A 24,824-nucleotide genomic window follows, 5' to 3' on the forward strand; every position below is an offset into this window, starting at 1 on the left:
TAAGCACCACTTTTCCTCTGATTACCTCCATGCTGGACTTTCTGCGCTGTAATGCAAAGCTCTGTTTGGAGAGGATCCATGGCCAGGTAAATGATTAGTTTCTGATTTCCCTGTGGATCTTTCTGTTTTGTGTGCGATGGGCTCTAGACAGTCCAAGTTGATCTGTTAAAAGAACCAGGCTCTCACTGCTGGTGTGATGAAACAACTCACTCACTCCAGCACAACCTAGAGCACCTGCTCTGCACACTCGGCAAGCAGACAGCAGCACCATGGTAAGTGTCTTTCAGCATTACTCTTCTTTTTATGTTCAATACCTAGTTTCTCAGATCAGATTTAAACACTAACTATACTGTATTTTACAACTAAAATATATTTGTCTTTCAATCAAGTCTTGAGGCTGACATAAGCGCTGTTAATTTCCTGCTTTCATCTATCCTTTAACCATATCAGTGCTGCATGATCCAAAAGAATTCAGCGTAACTGAAAACAACGTTCTGTAACCATTCTTAATTGCACGCTGGCTTTAAAGTTTAGTTAATATGTTTTCTCTATGGAAACAAGAACTACTGCTGTGTAGAGAACAAGTCTCGGGGAGTTTTGCATGAAGGCAGGAATGAGCAGTGCTATTAAATAAACAAACTTAACAAGAAATGGGGGAAAGACATAATTGTTTCCCCAAAGGGGTTGTCATTTCATTTTACTTAACCAGCCCATTAAGGGCTCTTTTCCCATGTTCCATTAGGCATAATGCTAATGTCTTCTCTCCCATAGTACGGATTTATCAACACCTGCCTGAAATCTCTAATTATAGAGAAATTTGGTGAAGAGACATGGGAAACACTCAAGTAAGTATTTGATCCTTTAAAAAGAGCAGTACTGATGACTTGGGTCTTCCATCATGGGAGCCAAAGAGGATTAAAATTTGATTGTGTCCTGTTGACCATTATAAATACAATTCAGGCCCACACAGCTCTATGTTTCACTGCTACAATTAAGTATGAGCCGAGCGTGCCAAATTCTGGGCTGAGTTACATCCCCGCTGCAGCTGAGGGAGTGGTGTTCAGCATAAATCAGAACAGAGTCCATGAGAGGCAAATTCATCCAAAATGTTATTTACTAACGCCAGTGGAGTTACACCAGAGAGCGATTTGTCCCTGAGACTCAGAATGCCCTTACCTTCTGCCACCTTAACCTTCTCCCTCCGGTAGTTCATTTCTAGTATATCATAATGTCATTTATCACATATTGTAAAACTAGCCCCACGTAATTTCAATGGAAGCACGAGACTTGGTTTTTTACCTGTTGGATTAGGCAACAATAAAGAAGAACATAAGAATGGCCATACTGGGTCAGACCAAAGGTCCATCTAGCCCAGTATTCTGTCTTCTGACAGTGGCCAATGCCAGGTGCCCAGAGGGAATGAACAGACCAGGTAATCATCAAGTGATCCATCCCCCTGTCGCCCATTCCCAGCTTTTGGCAAACAGAGGCTAGGCACACCATTCCTGTCCATCCTGGCTAATAGCCATTGATGGACCTATCCTCCATGAATTTATCTAGTTCTTTTTTGAACCCTCTTATAGGCTTGGCCTTCACAAGATCCTCTGGCAAAGAGTTCCGCAGACTGACTGTGTGTTGGGTGAAGAAGTACTTCCCTTTGTTTGTTTTAAACCTGCTGCCTATTCATTTCATTTGGTGACCCCTAGTTCTTGTGTTATGAGAAGGAGTAAATAACACATCCTAATTTACTTTCTCCACCCCAGTCATGATTTTATAGACCTCTATCATACCCCCCCTTTTTATAGCTTAAAGTGAGCCACTTTTCATGTTGTTTTATGGACTTTCCACAGCCTTTCCTCTTTTGTGTGGAGGAAGAGCGCCAGAGGCGCCAGAGTGGTGGACAGGGGCAACTCTTGGAGCATCAGACCACTAGAGTTGTGTGGCCATGGGGTAGGGAGCGAGGAGCCAGGACTTCTTGGAGCCAGTGCAGAGACACAGGGTCTCCATGCAAATGGTCCTGCTGTGCTGGGCCTCTAGCAGATCTCCCAAGGTCTAAGCAGATGCTGGGATATTTGTGACTAGGGAGTGGTGATCACATCTTCCCCAATGGAATGAATGGGAAAGCCTCCATAATGGAAATCTCATGCAGGTTACCTCCATACAGCCCTATTTCATAGCTAGGAGGAATGGTCGTGCTATGAGATTACAAAGAATAAATGTATAATAAGGGAGAAACACTCACAAGCTTTACAGCATATTATTAAGAGAGCTCATTACCTTGTCTTTGGAAGTGGTCGTGTTCATGAGGAGTACTAAATTATAAAATACCACAGCAATGAGCACCATAGAAATGCCTATACTAATGGAAACATTAATAGTGAGTTCTCACACTTGTAGTTTCAGAAATGATAGATCAGGTGGTTGTTTGTTAGGTGGTTTGCATGGCATGCACTTCCATTCCCTTGAAAAACATTCACATTGACCTGAAGTGCTGCTTAACCTAATATTAAGATGAGACACACAGCCAAATTAACTTAGTTACATAGGTGTAAATCTGGAGTTATTTACACTGCTGTAACTGGGAGCAGAAGTTGATCTGAAATAATAGACAGGGCTCTTGATGCAAGTTTGAACTATCACAATTTGCACAAAGATCCAAGAATCAACTTCTTGGCCTCTGATGCCTGCTCTAGCAAAACAGAGTGTACTGTGACATTTGCAGAGTTTTTTTGGCTCTCTTCAGCACACACACATGCTTATGTTGGGTCTCACATACATCATTGTCTAAATCTGGCAACTCCTCTTATGTTGGGCTGATAACAGTTTTATCGTTCAGAATTTACTTGCATTCTGCCTGCAGGCCTGCCAGAAATACCCAAGTTAGTCAGACTGTTCTCCAATTTTCCACTATTAGCTACTAAAATGGTTTTGCTTTAAAAGTTCGCCACACAGGGCTCATACACAATAATGCTAATGCATCCTGTGAAGTGATACAATGCTCTAGAGATCTCCCAGTGCAGTGGATTACTGTATAGCAGTCCACAGAATAGAGGACCGGAGACACGCTTAACACTCTGGAGAATGAGCGGAAAGAGGCGGAACTAGCGTGAACACTAATCCATGAGCCCAAATAAAGCACTGGAGAAGCTTGAAAGACCATTAGGACAGGGACTGTCTCTTTCTCTATTGTTTGCATAGAGCTGAACATATGTATGGTGCTCACTAAACCAACAGTAAAAGTCAGAAACGCAAATTAAACCAACCCTTGGTGGCTGGGTGGGGAAGAACACTGAATGCACTGGGCATGTCACCAAATCTGACTGATATCATAACTAGAAAGACAAGTCGGGTGTGGGAATATCTTTTACTGACCAATTTCTGTTGGTGAGACAGACAAGCTTTCAAACTGCACAGAGCTCTTCTTCAGGGCTGGGAAAGGTACTCCCAGTGCCTACTGCTACTGGCTGATTTATGGAGGTGAGTGATGTTAGGTCCTGTTTACACAGGGAGCTTTCCCTAAGAGAGAAAGGCTTGTTGTGTGGGCTAGGATTGAGTAGACATAGGTTTAAATCTCATCCTCTACCAGAGGCTTCTTATGTGACTATAGTCAAATCACTTAGGCCAAGAGCTTCCAAAAGGCACTAGCGATTTTCAGTGTGCAACCTGAGACACCTGAAAATCAGGCCCCTTTGAAGTGTCTTTAAATTCGGCACCCAGAGTGTAGAATTCCTGAAAATCTTGTCCTTAATCTGTGCCTGAGTTCCCCACCTATAAAATAAACAGGATTATTATCTTCTTCTCACTCTTTGTCTATGCAGGCTGCAAAGTTTTCAGGCCAGGCACTCTCTCTTACTATGTGCTTGTACAGTGCCTGGAACAATGGGGCCCTGATCTTACTTAGGGCCACTAGCTGCTACTGTGATACAAACAGTCCCTAATCATGGTAGCTAATAACATATTTTGAATATAGTAATTGTTTGTTGGTTTCTGCATTGTTTTCTTAACCAGAGCGGCCAGGGATTGCCCTCTCCTCTTGTCTCCCCCCACCCGAAGAACAAGCATCTAGCTGTGCACTGGTGAGGAGAGGGCCTAGGATGAACTGGCTTGAAGCCCCTTCTCTAAAATATTAAGCATTAATAAAGTTTCCTTCCTCACTGAGCATGTGATTATCTTCTTCCACCCGCTTTCAAGTTTTAATAACCAGACTTCTTATGGCCAGCACAGAGGAACTCTTCCCTTGCATTCAGGTTCCCCTCTGTGCTCCTTCAGACCCTGCTCCAGGAAATTCTAGGCTCACGTGCCAAGGAACAATTGGGAGCATTCAGTGACTTTCTGCTTTGCTGTTGCAGTTTCTTCTTGGGGACTTGCTCACATAACCATATGGAGATTTGGAAAATGCTGGAACCTGCTTTCTCGGTAACTCTGGCCTAGTTTCACTGTATTCAGTTCTGTTGATGGATGGATTGGTTTCAGGCAGTGACCAGTCTGAGTGGTTTCCCTTCTGTGTTATCATAAATCTTAATTTTCTGGGTTTTTTCAGAACACAGGCAGAGGTCCAAGACACCTTCATGACTTACACTGTGTATGATGACGTTATTACTCTGAAGCTGATCCAAGAAGCCTGCAAAATCGTGGGTAAGGACTGCTCATTACCTGATTGCTGGCTTATTGAGCACTGACCATTTACTCAGTGCTCTTCACACTGATACTGTCCCTGGCTGGCCAAGAGGCCAGATCATGGCAGTAACACAATGCGCCCCCCACTGGATGCACTGTGGAGCTGCACTATACAAGGGGAAGCTCTGGTAGGGCTTATGCAACATCTCCTGGGGGCTGCATAGCATGAGGAGTGTGCAAGGTGTGTGGTCGAGAAGGATGAGGCAGCGGGTGCTCCCTTCTTGCCCAGCTAGCTCTGGTCCATGGCCCAGCCCTCTCCCTTTGGAGTGCCTGGCTAGGGGTGGTAGGAGCCCTGCAAGTCTGGTAGCTTTTGCGCTGAGCCTGCCTGCTGCACATTGCTGCATTTGCCAGCACTTTGTAGCTGATTGTCTCCGAGCACTGAGTGCTCCCAAGAGCAGCTGCGTTAGGGGCCAGCCAGTCCTGTGGAGCTTTTCCATTGCGCTGGGGCTGAGAGAGATCTGCAGCAGTTTGTTTACAAAGGGCTTCCCAAACTGAACCTTGCTATTTGTTTGTAGAAGCGGGAAGTGACCCCATAAATGCACTTGGAGGCTGGAGATCAGTGACCTCCAGGAATCCCCAGAGCTGGCCCCTTGTTATCTCCAGCCTCCCACAGAGGATACCCCAGTACAACCCTCCTGCTTACATTAGAGGGCCTTGGAGATGTCCCTGTGGCTTTTCCAGAGAGAGGCCGTTGTTGGGGATGGAGGGGAGAGAGGACGACTGGAGGAAAAAGGGCCACTGGCTTCTCAGGTCTAAACACAAAGCTTTACCCCCATCTGCCCAAACCTTCACGAGAGCTGTGACTCCGAGGTTCTTGACAAGTGAATTTGTGATGAGATGTGAGGCTTTCACACATCTAAGTTTTGCAAGCGTTGTTGACATGAGACACTGATCAGATGGTACACTATTCTCTTGGCATTTGGATAAGAGGTGCTATAGAACAGGGTGGGCCTAGCTGGCCGGTTACTGAACACTACAGTCCCAAAAGAGAGTCATCTCTCTCTCTCTCTCTCTTTTTTTTTAAATGTAGAAAAATTCACTGCGATCCCTGGTCTAAAGCATGGCTGTTGCAGGCAGCTGTATTGGGATGTAGGATTTGTAGCATGGTATTAACCCCAGGAGTCAACATGGTCTTAAATTACTCCATCCTGATACCTCTTATCTGTTTTCCTTGTCCACAAAAGAGCTGTTTTACTCTTGGGGATTAGGGAATCCACAGCTCTGTTTAGTACCAGCCTTCACAGTACGGCTTAATCAACATGGCAACAAACACAGGGATATTAAGGAAACAGTGGCCTGATAAAGTGGAGCGCAAGCAGCATAAATTAAATGAACTAGATTCTAGAGCCTGATTTCAAACTCATTTACCCTAGTGTAAACCAGGGTTAACCCCACTGAAGGTAATGGATTCCACCAACATACACTGCAGCCAACATTTTCTGCTGTGGGTGTGGCCATAATGCCTCTTTGCTAGCTTCATTAAGGTTTATTTAAAGTCAAAAATAGACATAGCTCTGAAAACTGTTCCCACCAGTAGATCTGGGTGCATAATGGATCTTTTGGTTCACTGACGTCTCAGAGTAGGTTGAACCAAATATGAGAATTTTGAAAATTTCTGATGAATTGAAATGTTGGAAAAAATGTCAAAAGCCCAATTCAACATTTTTTGTTTCAGTTGCAGGTATTTTAACAAACGCAAAGGCAGATTAGATCCACAAACTAGCTAGCGGAAGAGGAGGCAGTGGACTCCTAACAAGCTTTAGCCCAGGAGTAAAGGCACTTTCCCGGGATGTGGGGAAACCTGTCTTCAATTCCCCCTCTTCCTAATGTGGAGAAGGGATTTGTAGTCGGGTGGCCTGCATTGCAGGAGTAGCTCCCTAACCATCAAGCTATAGAGTCCTTCTCTTTCCCTGGCCCAATGGCTATTTATTGTCATTCACAGTGGCAAGTCATAGTTATTTATGAATAGTCATTGGGCCAGGGAAAGAGAATGACTCTTTAGCTTGGTGGTTAGGATAGTCACCTAGGATTTGGGACAACCAAGCTGCAGTCCCTGCTCTGTTGATTATTTACAAAAAGTGGAACAGGAACGACAGGGAGACCCATAACAGTGTAACCCACCGCCTAGGGTACTCTCTTACAATGTGGGAGATACAAGTTCAAATCTCTTCTTCATATCAGGCAGGGGAAGGAATTGAAGCCACATCCAGAAGAGAGCCCTAAGCACTAGGCCATAGCTTCTAAGGAGAAGCCAACCACTTCTTCCTCCATCTGTTTTGTGACTCCAGTCGGAAACATTTTTTCAATTTTTGGTTCCATCGAAACAATCTGGCAAACTCGACACAAATTTGCAAATATCTTTGGGTTGGCCAAAATGGCATTTGTCAGCAAATAAACTTGTTGCCAGAAACATTTTCATCCAGCTCTACCCACCAGATCATAACAATTTTTGTAATAGGTCACGTGGGGGCCTTGGCCATTTGCCTGTGTCCGTTTCAGACCTTAAAGCTTGGGTCAGGTCACAGGGTATAGATAGCATTGCACAGCTGTAAATCCGAATATCTTTTACACAGATGTGTCAGAAGACGTAGTGCTGAAACTTTTTGGAGAATATTTCTTTACTTTCTGTAAGATGTCTGGCTATGATCGAATGCTACGGACTTTGGGAGGGAATCTAACCGAATTTATCGAGAATCTAGATGCCCTTCATAGTTACCTTGCATTGTCTTATCAGGTACTGTCTTCTTTCTGTGGATGTAAATTGCTCCGCTCCCTGGCCATTTTTCTAGTTCTGTGCTTTATGGAAGAAATCCTCTCCCTACCATCCTGCTACTGTAAGAAGATGGGGAATCCTCCCCATCAGCCCACGTGCTGGCAGTGGAATTGAAAGTCTCAAGCTATTCCACCCTAAAGGGTTTTACAAACCCATCTCTGCATGGCATTGCCAGATCCTCCAGCTTTGCCCTTCTCGTGTCCACTCTGGTCCATCCCAAGTCCCCTTGGAGGTAGCCACCCTGGAAGCCCCAAGGGAGCTGTACACCCCTCTCTATGTTGCTTTCCCAAGGCTTACCTCTCCCCTTTGCAACAGCATTGCAGTGGTTCCTCTGCCAAAGGAGTGTGCTTCTATGTGTTGGAAGGATTTGCCCCTAAATGCCTAACAGCAGGTTTGCAGGTACAGTTGAGAGAGTTCAAAACATCCTGTGGCCACCTCTGGTTCTTGTGTTCACTAAAATGGCATGGCAATGATGGAATGTGCCGAACCTACCCCAGCATCCCATGAACAAATACTCAGAGTGCAAAACCAAAAATCCCTCAAGCAAACAAGAGACAATGCCCTAGTCCAACAGGTTAGATTTTTTTTTCATGCCAGTTTTCAGTTTGCTGATAAGTCTTTATGTCTTTGAAGTAATTGATGAAATAGTGGGCCAGACCCTCAACTGGTGTAAATCAGCATAGCTCAGTGACATCTCTAGGATAGATGACTATGCAGGTAGACTGAGGTCTCTCGTCTCCTTACTTAGGAAATGAATGCACCATCATTTCGCGTGGAAAAGAGGACCGACGGGGCAATGTTACTTCACTACTATTCTGACAGGAGAGGCCTGTGTCATATTGTCCCAGGTAAAACCAATATTATTTCATAATGGCCATAGTGTGCTCTCAGATATCTGTCACTCAGGGCTCCCTGGGACTTCAGCACTTTGAGTCCTCACCTTCAAGGCCATGTTCAGCTTAGTTCCTGCATCTCTCTGCTCCTCTCTCTTTTCCCTTTTGAAAAGTTAGCCCCTTCATGCTTTTCTCCATCTGCACGTTCCTCTTCTCCTCCTTGAAACCCTTCCTTAAGACACGCTTCTTCCAAAAGGCCCATGACTCTTAGTACTCCCGTATAATGAAGCATTAACAAAAGGATGCTGGAATATTTAGTTTAAAAGGGAATTAGACAAAAATGGTGGGACCAACAGGACATGTATTGAATGCCACCAGTCACTTTGTTTTCCATGTTGCTTTAGCAGTACATTGTCTGTCTAGATTGTAAGGTGTTTGGGGCAGGGACCTGTCTTCTTGTTTGTAAAGTGCCTTATGCTGTTGTGTGCAATTGCTTACTTACCTCGTCCAGCATCAGATACAGCCGTGCCTCAGTTTCCCCTCAGCAACTGGATAGTTAATGTGGTTTAGCCTGCTGGCCAAACTACAAGGGCTTCTACAAGAAGATTACAAAAGTCCAAAACAAAGGGTGTGTGTGTGTGGAAATTGTCACATGGTTCCTGGCCTACAAATGAATGAATTATCTTAATTATGGGCTGAACCAGAACCAGGGCCTTACTTAGTCTGTAGGCTCCCCTAAAGGGCCAGCATATCTAATGACAGTGCTCTATAAATAATAAGAAGAAAACATTTCAGTGCTCAGCCTCAGCTTCTGAATTCAGATGAAGCAGCTTCCTTTCCTTCTGTTTTAGCAGATCATCTCCAGTGCAAGTTGGTGGATCCATATTTGGCTGCTTAATATGGGAGGGAGGAGACTAATGTGGGACTGAGGTGGGCTGGAGATACAACTTCAGCTGTGAATCCATCTCCAAATTTCCCTAGTCTCCAGGTGCTCAGATTGAGGATTCTGGTCTAGAATCATCTCTATTTTGTGAGAGTGGAGATGGTCAGAAAATAGGTTTTCTCCCATAGAAATGCTGACGTGGTTTCTCATGCCCCTAGTTTCTTCAATGGGCCAGGGTCCCTGGCTGGACTAAATCTCCCATGATACACCATGGTCTCTCCTCTTGCTCTCACCTCAGTGCATCATGGGAGATGTCCACCTGATAGAGGAGAAAAGAACCATGAGGCATCCAAACTACAACTTCCATGAGGCACTAACGTGGCATGGAGCCCCATCCAGTCTGCCTGACTCCAGTCCTAGGCTTTATTGCTGAGACCACCCTTCTTGGCTTATTTGGTGCCCTTCAAAGACAGTATTTGGACCCTCCAGGGTTTTTATGTACTGTTATGAGTTGGGTTAAACCTTGTTCCAGGTTGCGTTAAAACTGATGTCTGAATTGACCCTTCACTTGAGACGGTGGAAAGAGACAATTAAGGCAGGTGGGTTGGGGACACCTAAAACAAGGCCTAATAGAGTCTTCCCAGAAACTAGCCCCAGCTGGGTGGAAGCAGCGCTTAATTTGTAATGAAAGAGGTGCTGGGGCTCAAGCAATTAGGTGCGAGGGCTCAAGCAATTTTTTTACATTCACAACTGATGCAGCAAGCCCAGAGGTGCCAGGGCTATGAACTGTCAAGCCTAGAGGTGCCATGGCCCTGGCACAAATTAAGCACTGGGTGGAATGTTCCACTGGATAATAGTTTCAATCAGATGAGTATGTGAAATAGACAAGCTGGGGTACAGACACAGAACAAAGTGACAGACTATGAGGCAAAAAGCACAAAAGCAACAGCCAGTTGTGTGTATGACCTGGGAAAAAGCTAGAGATGAGTGTTTTAGATCTGGTGTTGGCTAGGGAGGCTTGGAGCTGTAAGTTAAGAAACTATTCTTTTGTTTCTGGTTCACCCTGCATTTGGAAGAGCAGGACCTTTCCCATTGCTTGTAAATAAGCAAGTTTGCATCAAAGAAAATACCAGACTCCATCATCAGTTTCTGCCCCCAACTGGCACATCCCCATGCCTCTGAACTTTGATTAGGTGCTTGGGTAGAAAATTGACAAGAGCCTTAAGCTGTTTCTCCCCACAGAGAAGAAAAGCACAAATGCTTGAGGGATGACAATTTTATGAGTTGGAGCATTCCCTAAGCTTCCTGTCAGGAGATCCTTTCAGAGCAGCTGTGGGGCTCCCTTCCTCTCATGGAAGGAAATTGATGGGGGCCATAGAGTGTGTGCAGGACTTTAGGTTTGATCTATGTGCAAAGTTGCACTGGTTTAACTAAAGGTATATTTTTAAACTGATTTAGTTAAACCAGTGCAAACCCCTGTATGGACACACTTAATTTGATTTAAATCTGGTTTATAACTGGTTCAGCTTGCATTGGTAAATTGAAAAACACCTCTTTAGTTAAACCACTGCAATGTCTATATTTAGGCCAGACCTGAAGTACAGGATCTTATGAAGTGTGTAAGTCCCATGTCCCACCCACTTTTGAAGAGACAGTAGTAATGAGATACTGGGGTTTTAAAGGGCAACATTGTTTCCACATGTGGGAATCAACATGGGCACATATGATTATTAGTTTGTGTGTGTGTGTGTGTGGCTTTGTTAACTTGATAAAATCCAAATTGTTGCAGGGTCACACAACTGGTGCCCAGCGACTACTAGGACGGGGACTCTATAAATACCACAGACAGACAGACAGAAATCTGAATAGATCTAACATGTCAGCTGAACATTATGCTCATTGGTTTACATTGGGGTAGGACACTCATTTTGCTTTTTCCTTCTAGAAACAGAACAATAAAAGTTACCTTTACCTACAAGGTGCACTTTATGAACAATTTTAACTCCAGGCCAAATTCAGAGTCAGAGACTGATCTCAGTTACACTGGTGTAAATTTGGAGGAATTCTGCCTACACTGAAGTTCTTTAGGATTTATGCTGATATAACAGATTCAAGAATATGGTTTTCAGAATCACTGATGTCAGTGGGTTTGCAGCAGTGAAAGTCAATGTAGAATCAGGTTATAATGTTACGTTGTATGGCATCTTTCATACCAATATATTAGAGTATAAATAATACAATTGTGGAGATTGCTGAGAGGTACAGCTTAGGCAAGGAAGAAAAGAGATACGGAGCCGAAGAAGTTTTGCTAACACGAATAGGTCACCATATAAATCTTCTGATTCAGGTATCATAGAGTCCGTTGCCAGAGACTTCTTCAACAGTGAAGTGACAATGGAAATTCTTACTCAGAGTGAAGAAAAGGAGCGCACTGGGGAAAAGGAGCATGTGATATTTCTTGTTCTGCAGAAGGCAAAAAGGCCAAAGAGAAAAACCAAAAAGACAACAAATCCAGAAAGCGGAGACTCCCACAAAGATAAAGAGGTGCAGTAAATCATGTATGGAAATGAGGGAGGTTTACTTCCAGTTTTCTGTGCCTGTCCGGTTTCTCTTAATTTACAAGAGATATTTTTAAGGCAAACAATCCACACATTCTCCCTTTCAGTTTAGAGCTGGATTGAGGATGGTGAGTCTGAGTCTATCTTGCTCCTATGTAAAATGAGGGCAAAGTGGATGTATTTCACGGAGGAGTAAGGTCTACACCAGGTGCAAGGCAGTGGGGCATCAGGCCTGTAAAGCTCTGGATAAGTCACAGGTTAGAGTTCACGTCTGAGACTGAATAATCAATTAAAGAAATAATAATTTAAAACGATGTGATATATTGTATTTGAGAAAGAGCACGTGATCATGTAATTAAAGACGGCCTGTGCACAATGAAGCAAAATGAAGGTTATATGTGCAACCTTAGCTTTAGCATTTCCTGTCTTTTAAGTGCTTAACAATTCAGCCTTAATGTTGTCTTAATATAGTGTGTTAAAATGGACTGTCTGTATGAATGGTTCACACACAAACATTCTCCTCTCTTTGACTGCTGCTCTCCAGAAGGCACTAGACGTAGCTTTTCAGACAACGAAGGAGAACTATTCTGCTCTCTTGTGCTGCCCAGAAAAGAAATCCCACTGGGATATTGTGAAAAGTGTTGTGAAATTTGGGAAAGGTGAGTGTACTAACCTCCGTTACAGTGATCATAATGAGATATGGGGCTCAGCTGTGCAGACAAATGGACACATTCCCAGGAGGATGGCAGCCTGTTGGATATAAATACTGGAGGCAGTAAAACAGTCCAGATGATATCACTGATTTATGTACGGATAGCAGAGTTTGGACTTGGTGAGAGGTTTTCTTCTTTAAATATGATCAGACCATAATTTGCAATTACTTTATTTGCCCCAGACACTTTTCTTCATTTTCATTGATGTCACTTGATGCCTGGGTCTCTATACTCATTGTGGGACTTTTATGATGTTTTTTTCCTGTTTACATTATTTTAAAAATACTATAGTGCAATGGGACTGGCCACTCAGCCATAGGGGCTGGACCTAGAGTTACTGGGGGTGCTACCACACCCCCTGGCTTGAAGTGGTTTCCATTATAGACAGGCTTTACAGTTTGCTTCACTGGTTCTCAGCACCCCCAAAAATTTTTTGAGCATCTCTGCACGCAGGAGACTGATAGAAGCATGGAAAGGCTTTCACTTATAGGGGTGTTTTTGCGGCCAATGTGAAGAGACTTGATCCCAGTCTACTGTCCCGGTGTGAAGTGGCCACACCTCAACAACCACCGGCACAACCTTGCAGGCAGGCTCTGAAGAGAAGTCAAGGACTGGAATAAACAGGAAGAATTAATTATCTTCCTACTTTGGCAGGGTCCCACCCAGGTCAGCTCTGAGGTACTGTTGGGTAGATTATTTTACTGCTGCCCACGCTGTACCTGTTCCGTGGATAAACAGAGGCCCTCGTTCTCGAGGACTGTGAATATGGCACCTTACAGCATGCCATACGCACTGAAAGCATTGTGAATGAATTTAATGACCATGGCAGTGAGGCAGTAATGCCGCTTTAGCCAGGCACAGTAGGGGCAAGGGCTGTGCACACTCTCCGTATACCGCTCTGCCAGCACACCGCTCTCCTGGCCTGTACCACATTGATACTCCAGTCTAGCTACTCTCATAAGTCAAGCCAGCTAATTGTGCAGCAATTTTTAAAATGTGCACTGCTGGTAACTAGGATGAAACTGCCCATCTTGTTCGCCTTTAAGTCAGGATTTGAAGAGGGGAAAGGCTAATGTGCTAACCTGCTCCCCCGCCTCCCCCCCTCCACTCCTGCTCCATTCCCAGCTGTGTGGCGGTTATAAATGTCTGGGAGAAGCTGTGTGGTTCCAGTCTGAGCTCTTTCACTGACAACTAGAAAAACAGGCCATTAGTCACACTTCGTCATCTGCAGGATTCTAAGCACCCCTTCCAATTGCTGCTGCTGCTAGCTGGCCAAATGCATTGTTGACAATGTTTCTCTGTGCTATCCAAAAGGTTTTGTTATGAAAAAATGTTGTATCAAAAATGACTGAAGTAGCCTTCAGCATTACACAGTGCAGCTTTGTATAGCAACGGTAAGGGTAGTTATGGTACTGTGGCCAAGCGCTTTGTCAGCATTTTCTTCACAGACGCTAGTTCAGGGGGTTAATAGATTGTCCATAAAACACTGCTGTGGGCAGAAACTTGGCCTCTGAGGTGACTTTTCCGTTTGATAGCGACTTTTTTTCTTTAATTTGGGAAATTAAAATCCATTTGGCCAGTGTTCATTTATAAGTGACTGTGAGGCAGTGAAGAAGCTCAAGCAACACACTTAGACACTCAATTCTCCTGTTCCAGCGAGCGAGGGCTTATGTTTTAGTCAAGGAAAACAAAGCACAACAGACAGTTTGGCTCACATTCTCAAAGGTATTTTGGTTCCTAATTTCCACTGATACCAATGGACACTGAGAGCCTAAATACCTTTGGGGCTCTGGGCCTTTTTGTCTAGATGCAAGGACCTGCTTTCTCTCAGGCAGTCTCTGACTTCCTCTTCATGCAGATGCCTTTTTTGGTTTGTGCCTGGAGCACCTATGTAAGACTGTTGCCAGGATCTCTGCATTTGCAAGGGACAAGGTAAAATTTCTGCTTATTGTCACAGGGATTAAGTAATGAAGTTCAGCCTATTTCAGGCGATAATAAAAACCTCATCATTAGACTGTGCTTCTCTTCATATTAAAATAGATTAGAGCTGGTCGAAAGATCTTGGATAACATTTTTTGATGAAAAATGTCTTTTTGATCAAAAAAACTGTGAAAAAATTTCCATGTTTGTTGAAATCTTTCAGGGTTGTTGAAAGTCTGACAACATACATATTTCTGTCTTTTTGACCAAAAAAAAAAAATCCACAATAAACGTTGATGAAACATAAAAAATATGTTCATCAAGGCTTTTCACAGAAAATAAAGATACGTTTTTGACCAACTGTACAGCAGAGTATGATGGACTGAGGGCAGTGCTTAATTTATGCCAGGGCTGAGCACCTCTCGGCTTGCTGCATCAGTTATGAATGTAAAAAATTAGCAAATTAAGCACTGACTGAAGGGGAGTTTTCCAAAGGCAGAAAAGGCATGTATGCTCCCAACTCCTGTTAACATTCCATGGAATTTTGGTGCCCAGATTCCATTTGTGCCTTTGAAAGTCTCCCCCTTATTCCTTGTGTTTGTTTTTTTGCAGGGAACCTGTCACATACTTTTGACCCAGTTTATCCAGAGAGGCTTTGGGTGGAAGAGAGAACATTCTGCAATGCTTTTCCTTTCCACATTGTGTTTGATGAAGAAGTAAGACAGCCTCCCTGGTCGGAAGCTTGTAGCTAAAGATGTTATGGCAGAGAAAACAATCTAAGGCCTGGATCCTCAGCTGCCATGGACGTCATGGAAGCTGGCGTTAGACTGATTTACAGCAGTGGAGAATCTGACCTTAATTGTTCTCTCTCTTGCCTTATGTTGGAAATGAAGGAACATCACATTTTGTCTTGATATTTGCGTGTGTATAATTAAAATTAGAATTGACAAACACCTGCCGTCCTCGTCAGCGTTCCCACTGGCCAATGGTACGTCAGGACGGTGTGTCTGGTATCCTAGGGGCACCCATTGTTAACCACCACGAATCTCTGTGTTGGGCTCTCCTGTGCCATTGCTGCCTGCCTCCCACATAGCTGTGCAAGAAGTACTACTTAAACTGGGCTAAATACTGCTGAAGTTACATCATTTTACCCCATTGAAATCTATGGATCTGGGCATACGGATGAGTTCAGATCTGCTCCCAATGACACCTGTGAAAAGATCTGACTTTATCTGTATGCCCAGATCCATAGACTTTGCCCCACCCTCAGCAGCTGTGGAAATGCTAAGACTGCACATTTCTTGAGCTCCTGTCATCTCACCTTGAGTCCTCCCAGCCCTAGGTCTCTATCCCCTCCTTGAACTCCCTAAGTTAGTTTCTACTGGGCAGGGGTGGGGAGTGGGCTCAGACAGACTCAGGCTAGAAGCTTGGACTCTGAATGTGTGACTCCGGATGCTACCCTGAGCAGTCTTTCTTGAGATATCAAAGCGGTAGCCCTGGTCTCAGACTAGTGAGGAGCTGGACACATATTTACTCAATCCAAAATTAAACAGGTTTTAAAATACCTTCTCCCCTCCACATTCCTTTGTTTTTGAAAGAGTTTTTAGCTTTAACCCAGGTTTATGATTTTCCTTCCTGTCCTTAGCTAAGGATCAAGCAGGCAGGTGTGAACGTTCAAAAGTTTGTGCCAGGACTACGGCGACCAGGGGGCAGAGTGGATAAATACTTTACTGTCATCCATCCACAAGTTACCTTCACCATTTTCAGCATAAGGAAATTTATCAACAGTCAATTTGTCCTCAGAGCACACAGAGAAATGTTGCCTGACTCACGGAGAAACCAACCCATGCTGAAGCTCCGAGGTACTAACTTATAGCTGCTTTTTACTGCTGCCCAGCGTGTGTGTGGGATACTTAGGCAGAGAGGAGTAGCTGAAAAGCCTGGAGGTTGAATTTTCTTAACTATACGTTTACTTTTGGAAAACTGGGCTACATGTCCCCCAACTAATAGCTAGAGCATGGTTTATCAAATCAGTCATAGTGTGGAGCAAACCTTAGGGAGAGTTTCTCTCGTAGGCCACTTCCTGTCCCAATCAAGCTCCCAGTCAATTTGGGACTATTTAGAAAAGCTGGACGAGCACAAGTCCATGGGGCCGGATGCGCTGCATCCGAGAGTGCTAAAGGAGTTGGCGGATGTGATTGCAGAGCCATTGGCCATTATCTTTGAAAACTCATGGCGATCGGGGGAAGTCCAGGACAACTGGAAAAAGGCTAATGTAGTGCCCATCTTTAAAAAAGGGAAGAAGGAGGATCCTGGGAACTACAGGCCAGTCAGCCTCACCTCAGTCCCTGGAAAAATCATGGAGCAGGTCCTCAAGGAATCAATTCTGACGCACTTAGAGGAGAGGAAAGTGATCAGGAACAGTCAGCATGGATTCACCAAGGGCAAGTCATGCCTGACTAATCTAATTGCCTTCTATGATGAGATAACTGGCTCTGCGGATGAGGGGAAAGCAGTGGACATGTTGTTCCTTGACTTTAGCAAAGCTTTTGACACATTCTCCCACAGTATTCTTGCCAGCAAGTTAAAGAAGTATGGGCTGGATGAATTGACTATAAGGTGGATAGGAAGTTGGCTAGATTGTTGGGCTCAACGCGTAGTGATCAATGGCTCCATGTCTAGTTGGCAGCCGGTGTCAAGTGGAGTGCCCCAAGGGTCAGTCCTCGGGCCGGTTTTGTTCAATATCTTCATAAATGATCTGGAGGATGGCGTGGATTGCACTCTCAGCAAGTTTGCAGATGACACTAAACTGGGAGGAGAGGTAGATACGCTGGAGGATAGGGATAGGATACAGAGGTCCCTAGACAAATTAGAGGACTGGGCCAAAAGAAATCTGTTGAGGTTCAACAAGGACAAGTGCAGAGTCCTGCACTTAGGACCGAAGAATCCCATGCACCGCTACAGACTAGGGACCGAATGGCTAGGCAGCAGTTCTGCAGAAAAGGACCTAGGGGTTACAGTAGATGAGAAGCTGGATATGAGTCAACAGTGTGCCCTTGTTGCCAAGAAGGCCAATGGCATTTTGGGATGTATAAGTAGGGGCATTGCCAGCAGATCGAGGGACGTGATCGTTCCTCTCTATTCGACATTGGTGAGGCCTCATCTGGAGTACTGAGTCCAATTTTGGGCCCCATACTACAAGAAGGATGTGGAAAAATTGGAAAATGTCCAGCGGAGGGCAACAAAAATGATTAGAGGACTGGAACACATGACTTATGAGGAGAGGCTGAGAGAACTGGGATTGTTTAGTTTGCGGAAGAGAAGAATGAGGGGGGATTTGATAGCTGCTTTCAACTACCTGAAAGGGGGTTCTAAAGGGGATGGAGCTAAACTGTTCTCAGTGGTAGCAGATGACAGAACAAGGAGTAATGGTCTCAAGTTGCAATGGGATAGGTTTAGGTTGGATATTAGGAAAAACTTTTTCACTAGGAGGGTGGTGAAGCACTGGAATGGGTTACCTAGGGAGGTGGTGGAATCTCCTTCCTTCGAGGTTTTTAAGGTCAGGCTTGACAAAGCCCTGGCTGGGATGATTTAGTTGGGGATTGGTCCTGCTTTGAGCAGGGGGTTGGACTAGATGACCTCCTGAGGTCCCTTCCAACCCTGATATTCTATGATTCTATCATTCTATCATTCTATGATTTCCCCCAAAGTGTCTCAGTGTTTTGGGGAAAGTAATACTGCACGTGTCTGAAAAATTAACCTTAGCTGAATTGTTTGTTAATTTTATCGTAGACTCATGTATAGGCTGGGAAAGCTTGCAGGCAGGGAATATGTAGGGAAGTAAATCAAAATGTGTTGGAACTGCTTCATGCCTTTCTATTCAAAGGACAAATGATCTGGATGGAGTCCATACAGTGCATGATGTACCTGTGTTCACCAAAGCTCCGCAGTTTAGAGGAGCTGGAGGAACAAAAGATGCACATTTCTGACATTGCACAACATGACACAACAAGGGACCTCATTCTCCTGAACCAGCAGCGTCTGGCAGAGATAGAGCTGTCCAACCAGCTGGAGCGAAAGAAGGAAGAGCTCAGGATCCTCTCAAAGAACTTAGAGGCTGAAAAGAAGAAAACAGAAACCTTGCTGTATTCCATGCTGCCGAAACATGTAGCCAATCTGCTCAAGGAGGGCAAAAAGGTGGAAGCAGGTACTGGACTTTCATTATCACTTACACTCTTCAGGTTCAACTGGTGTGGCTGGCCTTAAAAACTTTTCAGTTGCCTTTATAATTGAGTATTCCATGGGCATTCCCTTCCCCAGTCACTGAATAAGAAGCTGCAGGTGATACCACCACTACCATTCTCTAACCCCAAAGGCAAAATTGTGCAGTTCTGAGAGGGTGAATACTCCATCACCAATCAAGAGCAGGGCTGGTTTCATGTGAGGGTAAGATGTGCACTTGTGGATTATATGTTCTTTTGATTTTAACCTGGTAACTGCTAAAACAAGAAAGGTTGATTTCATAAGCCCCATGTAGCAAAACACTTAAGCAGGTGCTTAAATTTAAGCAGGTGGTCAAACATTTGCCGCTGTATGAGCAAAAAACATTTGCCCATGCAAATCAAATAGCCATCTAACACTGCCTTTAACTTCTGGCATCTGCCTAATTTACATGCACCAATTTAGTCTGTGCCTCTAAAGCTGAACTTCTGAACTTTACTGCACAAAACTGTGAACTTGAATTTAGAGTTACTTAAACTCTTCACTGAAAAATGGATATTTTTAAAAACAAGGTGTAAAAGACATTCTGGGTCCAGTCCAGCAGTCTTAACGGGAGAGGGCTGTTCATAGTCACTGGGGTATTTGCATGGCTTTATAAGAGTACATTATAGGAACCATATTTTTTTAAAACACAGCTAATGGATTAGAAGAATGTTGCAAACAGATAGAAGATACAGCTGAAATGTGGCCAGCTATGACACTATAGCTTTAAATATTAAAATATTCAGGCTGGGATTTCAGTGGAGCCTTCTGAAGTCAGGTGCCCACATCCCATGGAAATTCAATGCAATTTGGGCATTTTAGGTTCTTAATTTTAGGCCTGATCTGATGCCCATTGAAGTCAGTGGGAGTCTTTCCATTGAGTTGTGTGTGCTTTGGCTCAAACTAGTCAATAGGATTTTGGTTGGCAGATTACAGAAATCTATTGTCAACTTTTATTATTGACGTAGTCAATAACAGTGGATGCTTTTATAAAGAAATATGCATCTCATATCTGCTTTCTCCCTCAGGGGAATTTAATTCCTGCACGATTCTCTTCAGTGATATAGTGACATTCACAAATATCTGCTCAGCCTGTGAGCCTATCCAAATCGTGAACATGCTGAATTCAATGTATTCAAAGTTTGATAGATTAACCAGTGTTCACAACGTGTATAAAGTAAGTGTTTCTGTTACTTGTGTTCAGTGCTGTTCTTTACTGCACTTTTGTTTCCCACATTTGCTTTTGTTTCCTTTTGTTTCCCACATTTTGTTTCCCACTTTTGTTTCTCACAATTCTAAAGAGAGGCTAAAATGTAGAAGAATGGCTATCACCACAACACGCAATTTGACTTATTGTCAAACTTTTGAATTGAAAATTTGGGGGAGCATCACACCTCCCTACTCTCCCCACCATGAAGATTCAGGAACTGAGAGTTTGTCACTGGAGAGTTTATAAAGTATATAAAACTAATGAAAAATATTTCATACACAGCTAGGCCCTAGATTCATCCCCAGTCCTGTGACATGATGAATGAATCCAACCCCCAGTTACTTCAATGGGAGAGCAAGGCACTCAGCACCTTACAGAACTGGGCGTTTTGCTTTCCAGTGAACTCAACAGGAGCCTTTCCATTGACTTCAATGGGCTTTGAATCAGGCCCTTTCTGACTACTGCATTCTTTCCCTTGTCTGTCAGGTTGAAACAATAGGCGATGCATACATGGTAGTTGGAGGAGTCCCAGTGCCTATTGCCAGTCATGCGATAAGAGTGGCCAATTTTGCATTGGGTATGAGAACTGCTGCCAGAGAGGTGATGAACCCAATCACTGGAGAGCCTATTCAGGTATGAAACAGATGAACTCAGTTTGATACAAAGTACTGCACTTAAGTGCTTTGCTGAATAACAGCCTAAGTGTATGAGTAGCTTTAAGCAAGAGTTTAAGTCCCATGCTGTGTTTGTACAGTGCCTGGCTCAATGGGGGCCTGGTCCATCACTTGCATTCTGAGGTGCTATGGTAATACAAATAGTAATGCATTTATGTGCTTTGCTGAATTTGGGCCTTTAGGCCTCAATCCTGCATGGTGCCGAGCACTAATCTGGACTTTAACAAAGCACTTAGGCACATGTTCATTGAGCAAGTCCATTGGGATCTGCTGTATCTTTATTGGCATCTGTGTCTGTACATAATTAGCAAGTCAGTTAATGGCTCCAGAACAAGAACAAAAGTAGTTGACCCTGATTTATTCCAACCTTGCCTCTCCTTTGTCTGAGCTGCTTAACACAGGGCAGGGCTGTGGCTTTTTTCCTGTTAGTTGAGAAAGTATAAGCCATTTTACAAATCATTACTGCACAACTATAAAAATGCAGTGTGAACTATTACCAAAAAGGACCAATTCCTAATCTAGAGGAGGGAATAGTATTGCAGAAAGAAGAATGCAGGGCATTGTCTATAACCAGTTTTTATTAGTATTTTCTTTGACAATAATTTACAGCAAAGCAGTGAGATAACAGCCAGTTTACAGAGGACAAAGCTAAGTGTGGGTAGATTGAATGACGTATGTCGTATACGTAGAGGTAAGGTTTATTCTGAGACACTGATGCAACTTCCATTAGGCAATGGGCTACTGTCCATTGGTGAAATTTAGCCCTTTGCATGGGATGAATTTCACCCTAGTTGAGCGGCATGCATCTGTTCTCTGGTGGAAGAGTGCTCTGGTTTGTTTTCTTGTTTCAAGTCTTATTACAGACCACAAATGCTGGTAAAAAGCTACACCTTTTACACTGGTCAATGGTTAAATCCCTTTGGGTATATTTTCAATATGATGCTACTGATGGGAGTTGTACCAGTTTAATTGCCACATGGCAGGTTCAGGCTTTACCTAGTAAGATGCAAGATAAAGTTCAGCCCTGGTGTGAACAGGTGCCAATTTCCCACTGAAATCAACAGGATCCTGTGCCCACTGTATGCCTGGATGGAACTTGCCCAGCTATCCACCCAGTCTGGCAGTGCCGGAAATAGAAGCGTGCTATACAGAGAACAGCAGAAGATGCGGCCAGTCCTCCTTCCATTTCATTGTTTGCTGAATTGTAATATCAGCTCCTTTTTCTGGAAACCCGTAAGACAATTTTTTAGACTTGCTGTACCTTAAAAGCAGAGTTTCCAAAATATACTACACATATTGTCTTCAATGGTCTTTCTAGCACAGCTACTTAGTTCCCAGAATGGGGGAGAGACTGCTCAGTACTATCCAATGGGGCGGTGGATGGGGATGGGCTGCTGACATCTTACTGATGATCGCAATGAAGAGCCAATATGATTTTCAAAATATCATGTTGGGTTTAAACTGACAGATCAGAGTTGGGATCCACACAGGACCAGTTCTGGCTGGAGTGGTTGGTGAGAAGATGCCCAGGTATTGCTTGTTTGGAGACACTGTCAACACAGCTTCTCGGATGGAAAGTCATGGACTTCCTAACAAAATCCATCTCAGCCCAACAGCGTTCAGGTAGTGTCAAAAGGTTAAATAATAATGAGACCCCAAACAACCCAGAATTCTTTTCCTCCTTCTCTTCTGCTTATAGCATTAATAACACAAATAGTTTCTCTGTTGGATGAGAGCCAATGTAGGCATAGAGCACCACTCCACTTAGCTCACAGTACTTTTCAATCTGGAAACACACATGATAAAGTTTCATTTTCACACTTACTAATAATCTCAGAACAACACTGAGGGATACAGTTTAAATCTGAGTGACTAAACTGTGACGCAGCGGTGCCTGTTGCTCAAGCAACACCCACACAAAGTGCCTGTTTACAAGCACTTTGCACACACAAGGTTTGATTGTGGCATATAGTCACAGCTCTGCAATGACAGCGTGAAGAAGGTGCGGTTCCCAACTAGGAGCTTCTTTTCAGCCACACTGCCTCTCAGAGCAACAAGTAATTTACATGAATAGCTTTTTAACATGGCAACACTTTCTGCCCCAAAATAATAAATAAAGTGTCTTACCTTTCATTGCTACCCCCAGCAAAATTCTTGTGGTATTTAATGACAGCTTTTTCTGAGTAAGAGTTGAAGGATTGGGTTGACAGTCAACATAAATGTGATGTTATGGACCATAATCATAATCCAGTCTACTCTCTTCTATGCATGAAAACCAAAGAGGTTCACAATCAAATAAATATCTGAAGTCCCAATCCACTTGCATTACCCAAATACCCATCAGGATTTTTATGCATTCAATCCAAGAAGATTTTTCTGCCAGAAACCAACAACAAGCAATTTGTGGGATGAAGATATTTGCTTGTTTTAATGTAACACAGGAGAGATGCTATCAAATAAGCTAAACAACTAGGGGATGTTTAACTCTGCATTCTGCATTCCTGATACAAATTCATGTGTGGCTTCTAATTAAATATGGAACTTTGGAAACTCTCGTGATGAACATTCTCCATTTGAAAGACTCAAAACGTCCCACCCTGTCAATAATTACTGTAAAGAACAGTTATAATCTGAAATGTAACTTTATACAAATGGCACTGTCTTAACTAAACAGAACTGCTCCCTCTACAGTACATCCTCAGGAACTCACTTGCTAACTGTACTAACCAAGTATATTCTATTCCTTTTCATACTGGAGAGCTAACCAGTTTCGGTAGCGGGAGCTGGATTCCTTTCTGACTCATGCATCATCAGCAGATTCGTTACATTTCAGCTTCCAAATCTTTATTACTGGTGATGATGCATGAGCCAGAAGAGCAGAGGCTAAGTATGCAGGATTTGCCCGGAGGGAAAAGATTTACTTGTGAAGTGAGCACAGTTGATTTCAAGCCACAAATATTGACCCTCACATTATTTTCACAGGGTCACTTTTCTGTGTTTAACTGCACGTTATGTTAACAGGGAACTTTGCTCACCATGGCCAAAGATGCAACTGAAGACAGACTGGTTAGGTCCCAATCCTGTGCCATGTGCAGTGGATGGGCAGGCTGCTGCCCCTGGGTGGAAGTCAGGTGGGGTTCTACCCATTGAAGTCAGTGGCGTTTTCTGGGATGCAGCTGGCTACTCAGGCACTACCCATTGCAGGACTGGGGCTTGAGTACCTTCCTGTTCGGAGAAATGTCTTGAGTAATTTTGAACACTCGTGTAACATTTAAACAGCACCTTTTCTGTTCTCTACTTTCCTAGTGTAAACAGTCTTTACAGAAGAGCGTCTAAGTTAGGCTCTGATTGCGAATATTCATGTGTATAAAGTTAAGCATGTGCGTATATATTTGCAGGACAGGGGTCTAAGCTTGATGCTCCTATGTAAAGGCCAGGGGAAAGCACAAGATGTAAGAGAGGCTGTTCACATGATAAATATCTGCTCATTGTGACATCAATGAGACTAATAGTCTGTGTCAAGCTAAGCATGTGCAAAAGTGATTGCAGGTCAGAAGCTTAGCCTCTAGGCCAACCCTAATTAGAACAATGAACTTGTGCTTTGATAGTGTTGTTCTGTTTACAAAAACAGCACTAAAAATGCATCCAACCCTACAAATATTGTTCTGCAAAATGTTTCCTTCATCCTACTCACCCCAAATCCCCGCCTGGACTTCTTTGTCCTAATGGTTGTCCCATGTCTTCCATTGTGCAGATATCTACAAAATCAAGGCTTCGAAATAGTTGAAAGGGGAGAAATTGAGGTGAAAGGCAAAGGAAAAATGACCACTTATATCTTGAGGCAAAATCTATATGCAACTGAGAATGAAATCATGGGGAGAGCAGAAAAGCAGCACTCCAGTCACACGGATCAGATGGGTAAGCTAAGAGAAATGTCTTAATCCAGATATAGGATGCACAATGACATTTCTCTCTGATCAACATAAAGCTCATACTTCACAGAGAACACCTTTGCCTCCTACAGTACACATACATCACATACTTATATCCTTGCCTTAGGTTAGAAATCTATGTCCTCAAACTAACATTTAATACAGCATCTCAAACAGTTATTTAGTCCCATAGGGCCTGATTTTCAGAGGTGCTGGGTACTTGCAGTTCCACTGATGTAAATGACAGTTTTGGTGCTTAGTATCTCTGACAATCAGGCTTAAGGTCAGCACAAACTACATTTTCTAGGGAATAACTTTAAACTGACAATACATATATGACTAAAATACAATTATTTGTAACCAAATGTAATGGACGTTGTCTTTATAT

The 24,824-nt window shown here is 43.5% G+C and overlaps 1 protein-coding gene across 1 annotated transcript; it reads left to right on the forward strand.

Moving 5' to 3' along the window:
- The first annotated feature begins 29 nt into the window (after nucleotides 1–29).
- Nucleotides 30–24,445, forward strand: LOC140908615 (guanylate cyclase soluble subunit beta-2). Its single transcript, XM_078852391.1, has 14 exons — nucleotides 30–86; nucleotides 772–845; nucleotides 4,541–4,635; nucleotides 7,251–7,411; nucleotides 8,199–8,298; nucleotides 11,514–11,710; nucleotides 12,269–12,383; nucleotides 14,970–15,073; nucleotides 16,003–16,219; nucleotides 18,244–18,564; nucleotides 19,649–19,797; nucleotides 20,317–20,463; nucleotides 21,973–22,127; nucleotides 24,259–24,445. Exons 1-14 carry the CDS (start codon nucleotides 30–32, stop codon nucleotides 24,443–24,445), a joined length of 2,079 nt encoding a protein of 692 aa, XP_078708517.1.
- The last annotated feature ends 379 nt before the right edge of the window (nucleotides 24,446–24,824 follow it).

The sequence above is a fragment of the Lepidochelys kempii genome, chromosome 1, assembly GCF_965140285.1.
Source record: "Lepidochelys kempii isolate rLepKem1 chromosome 1, rLepKem1.hap1, whole genome shotgun sequence".
Classification (NCBI taxonomy): Eukaryota; Metazoa; Chordata; order Testudines; family Cheloniidae; genus Lepidochelys; species Lepidochelys kempii.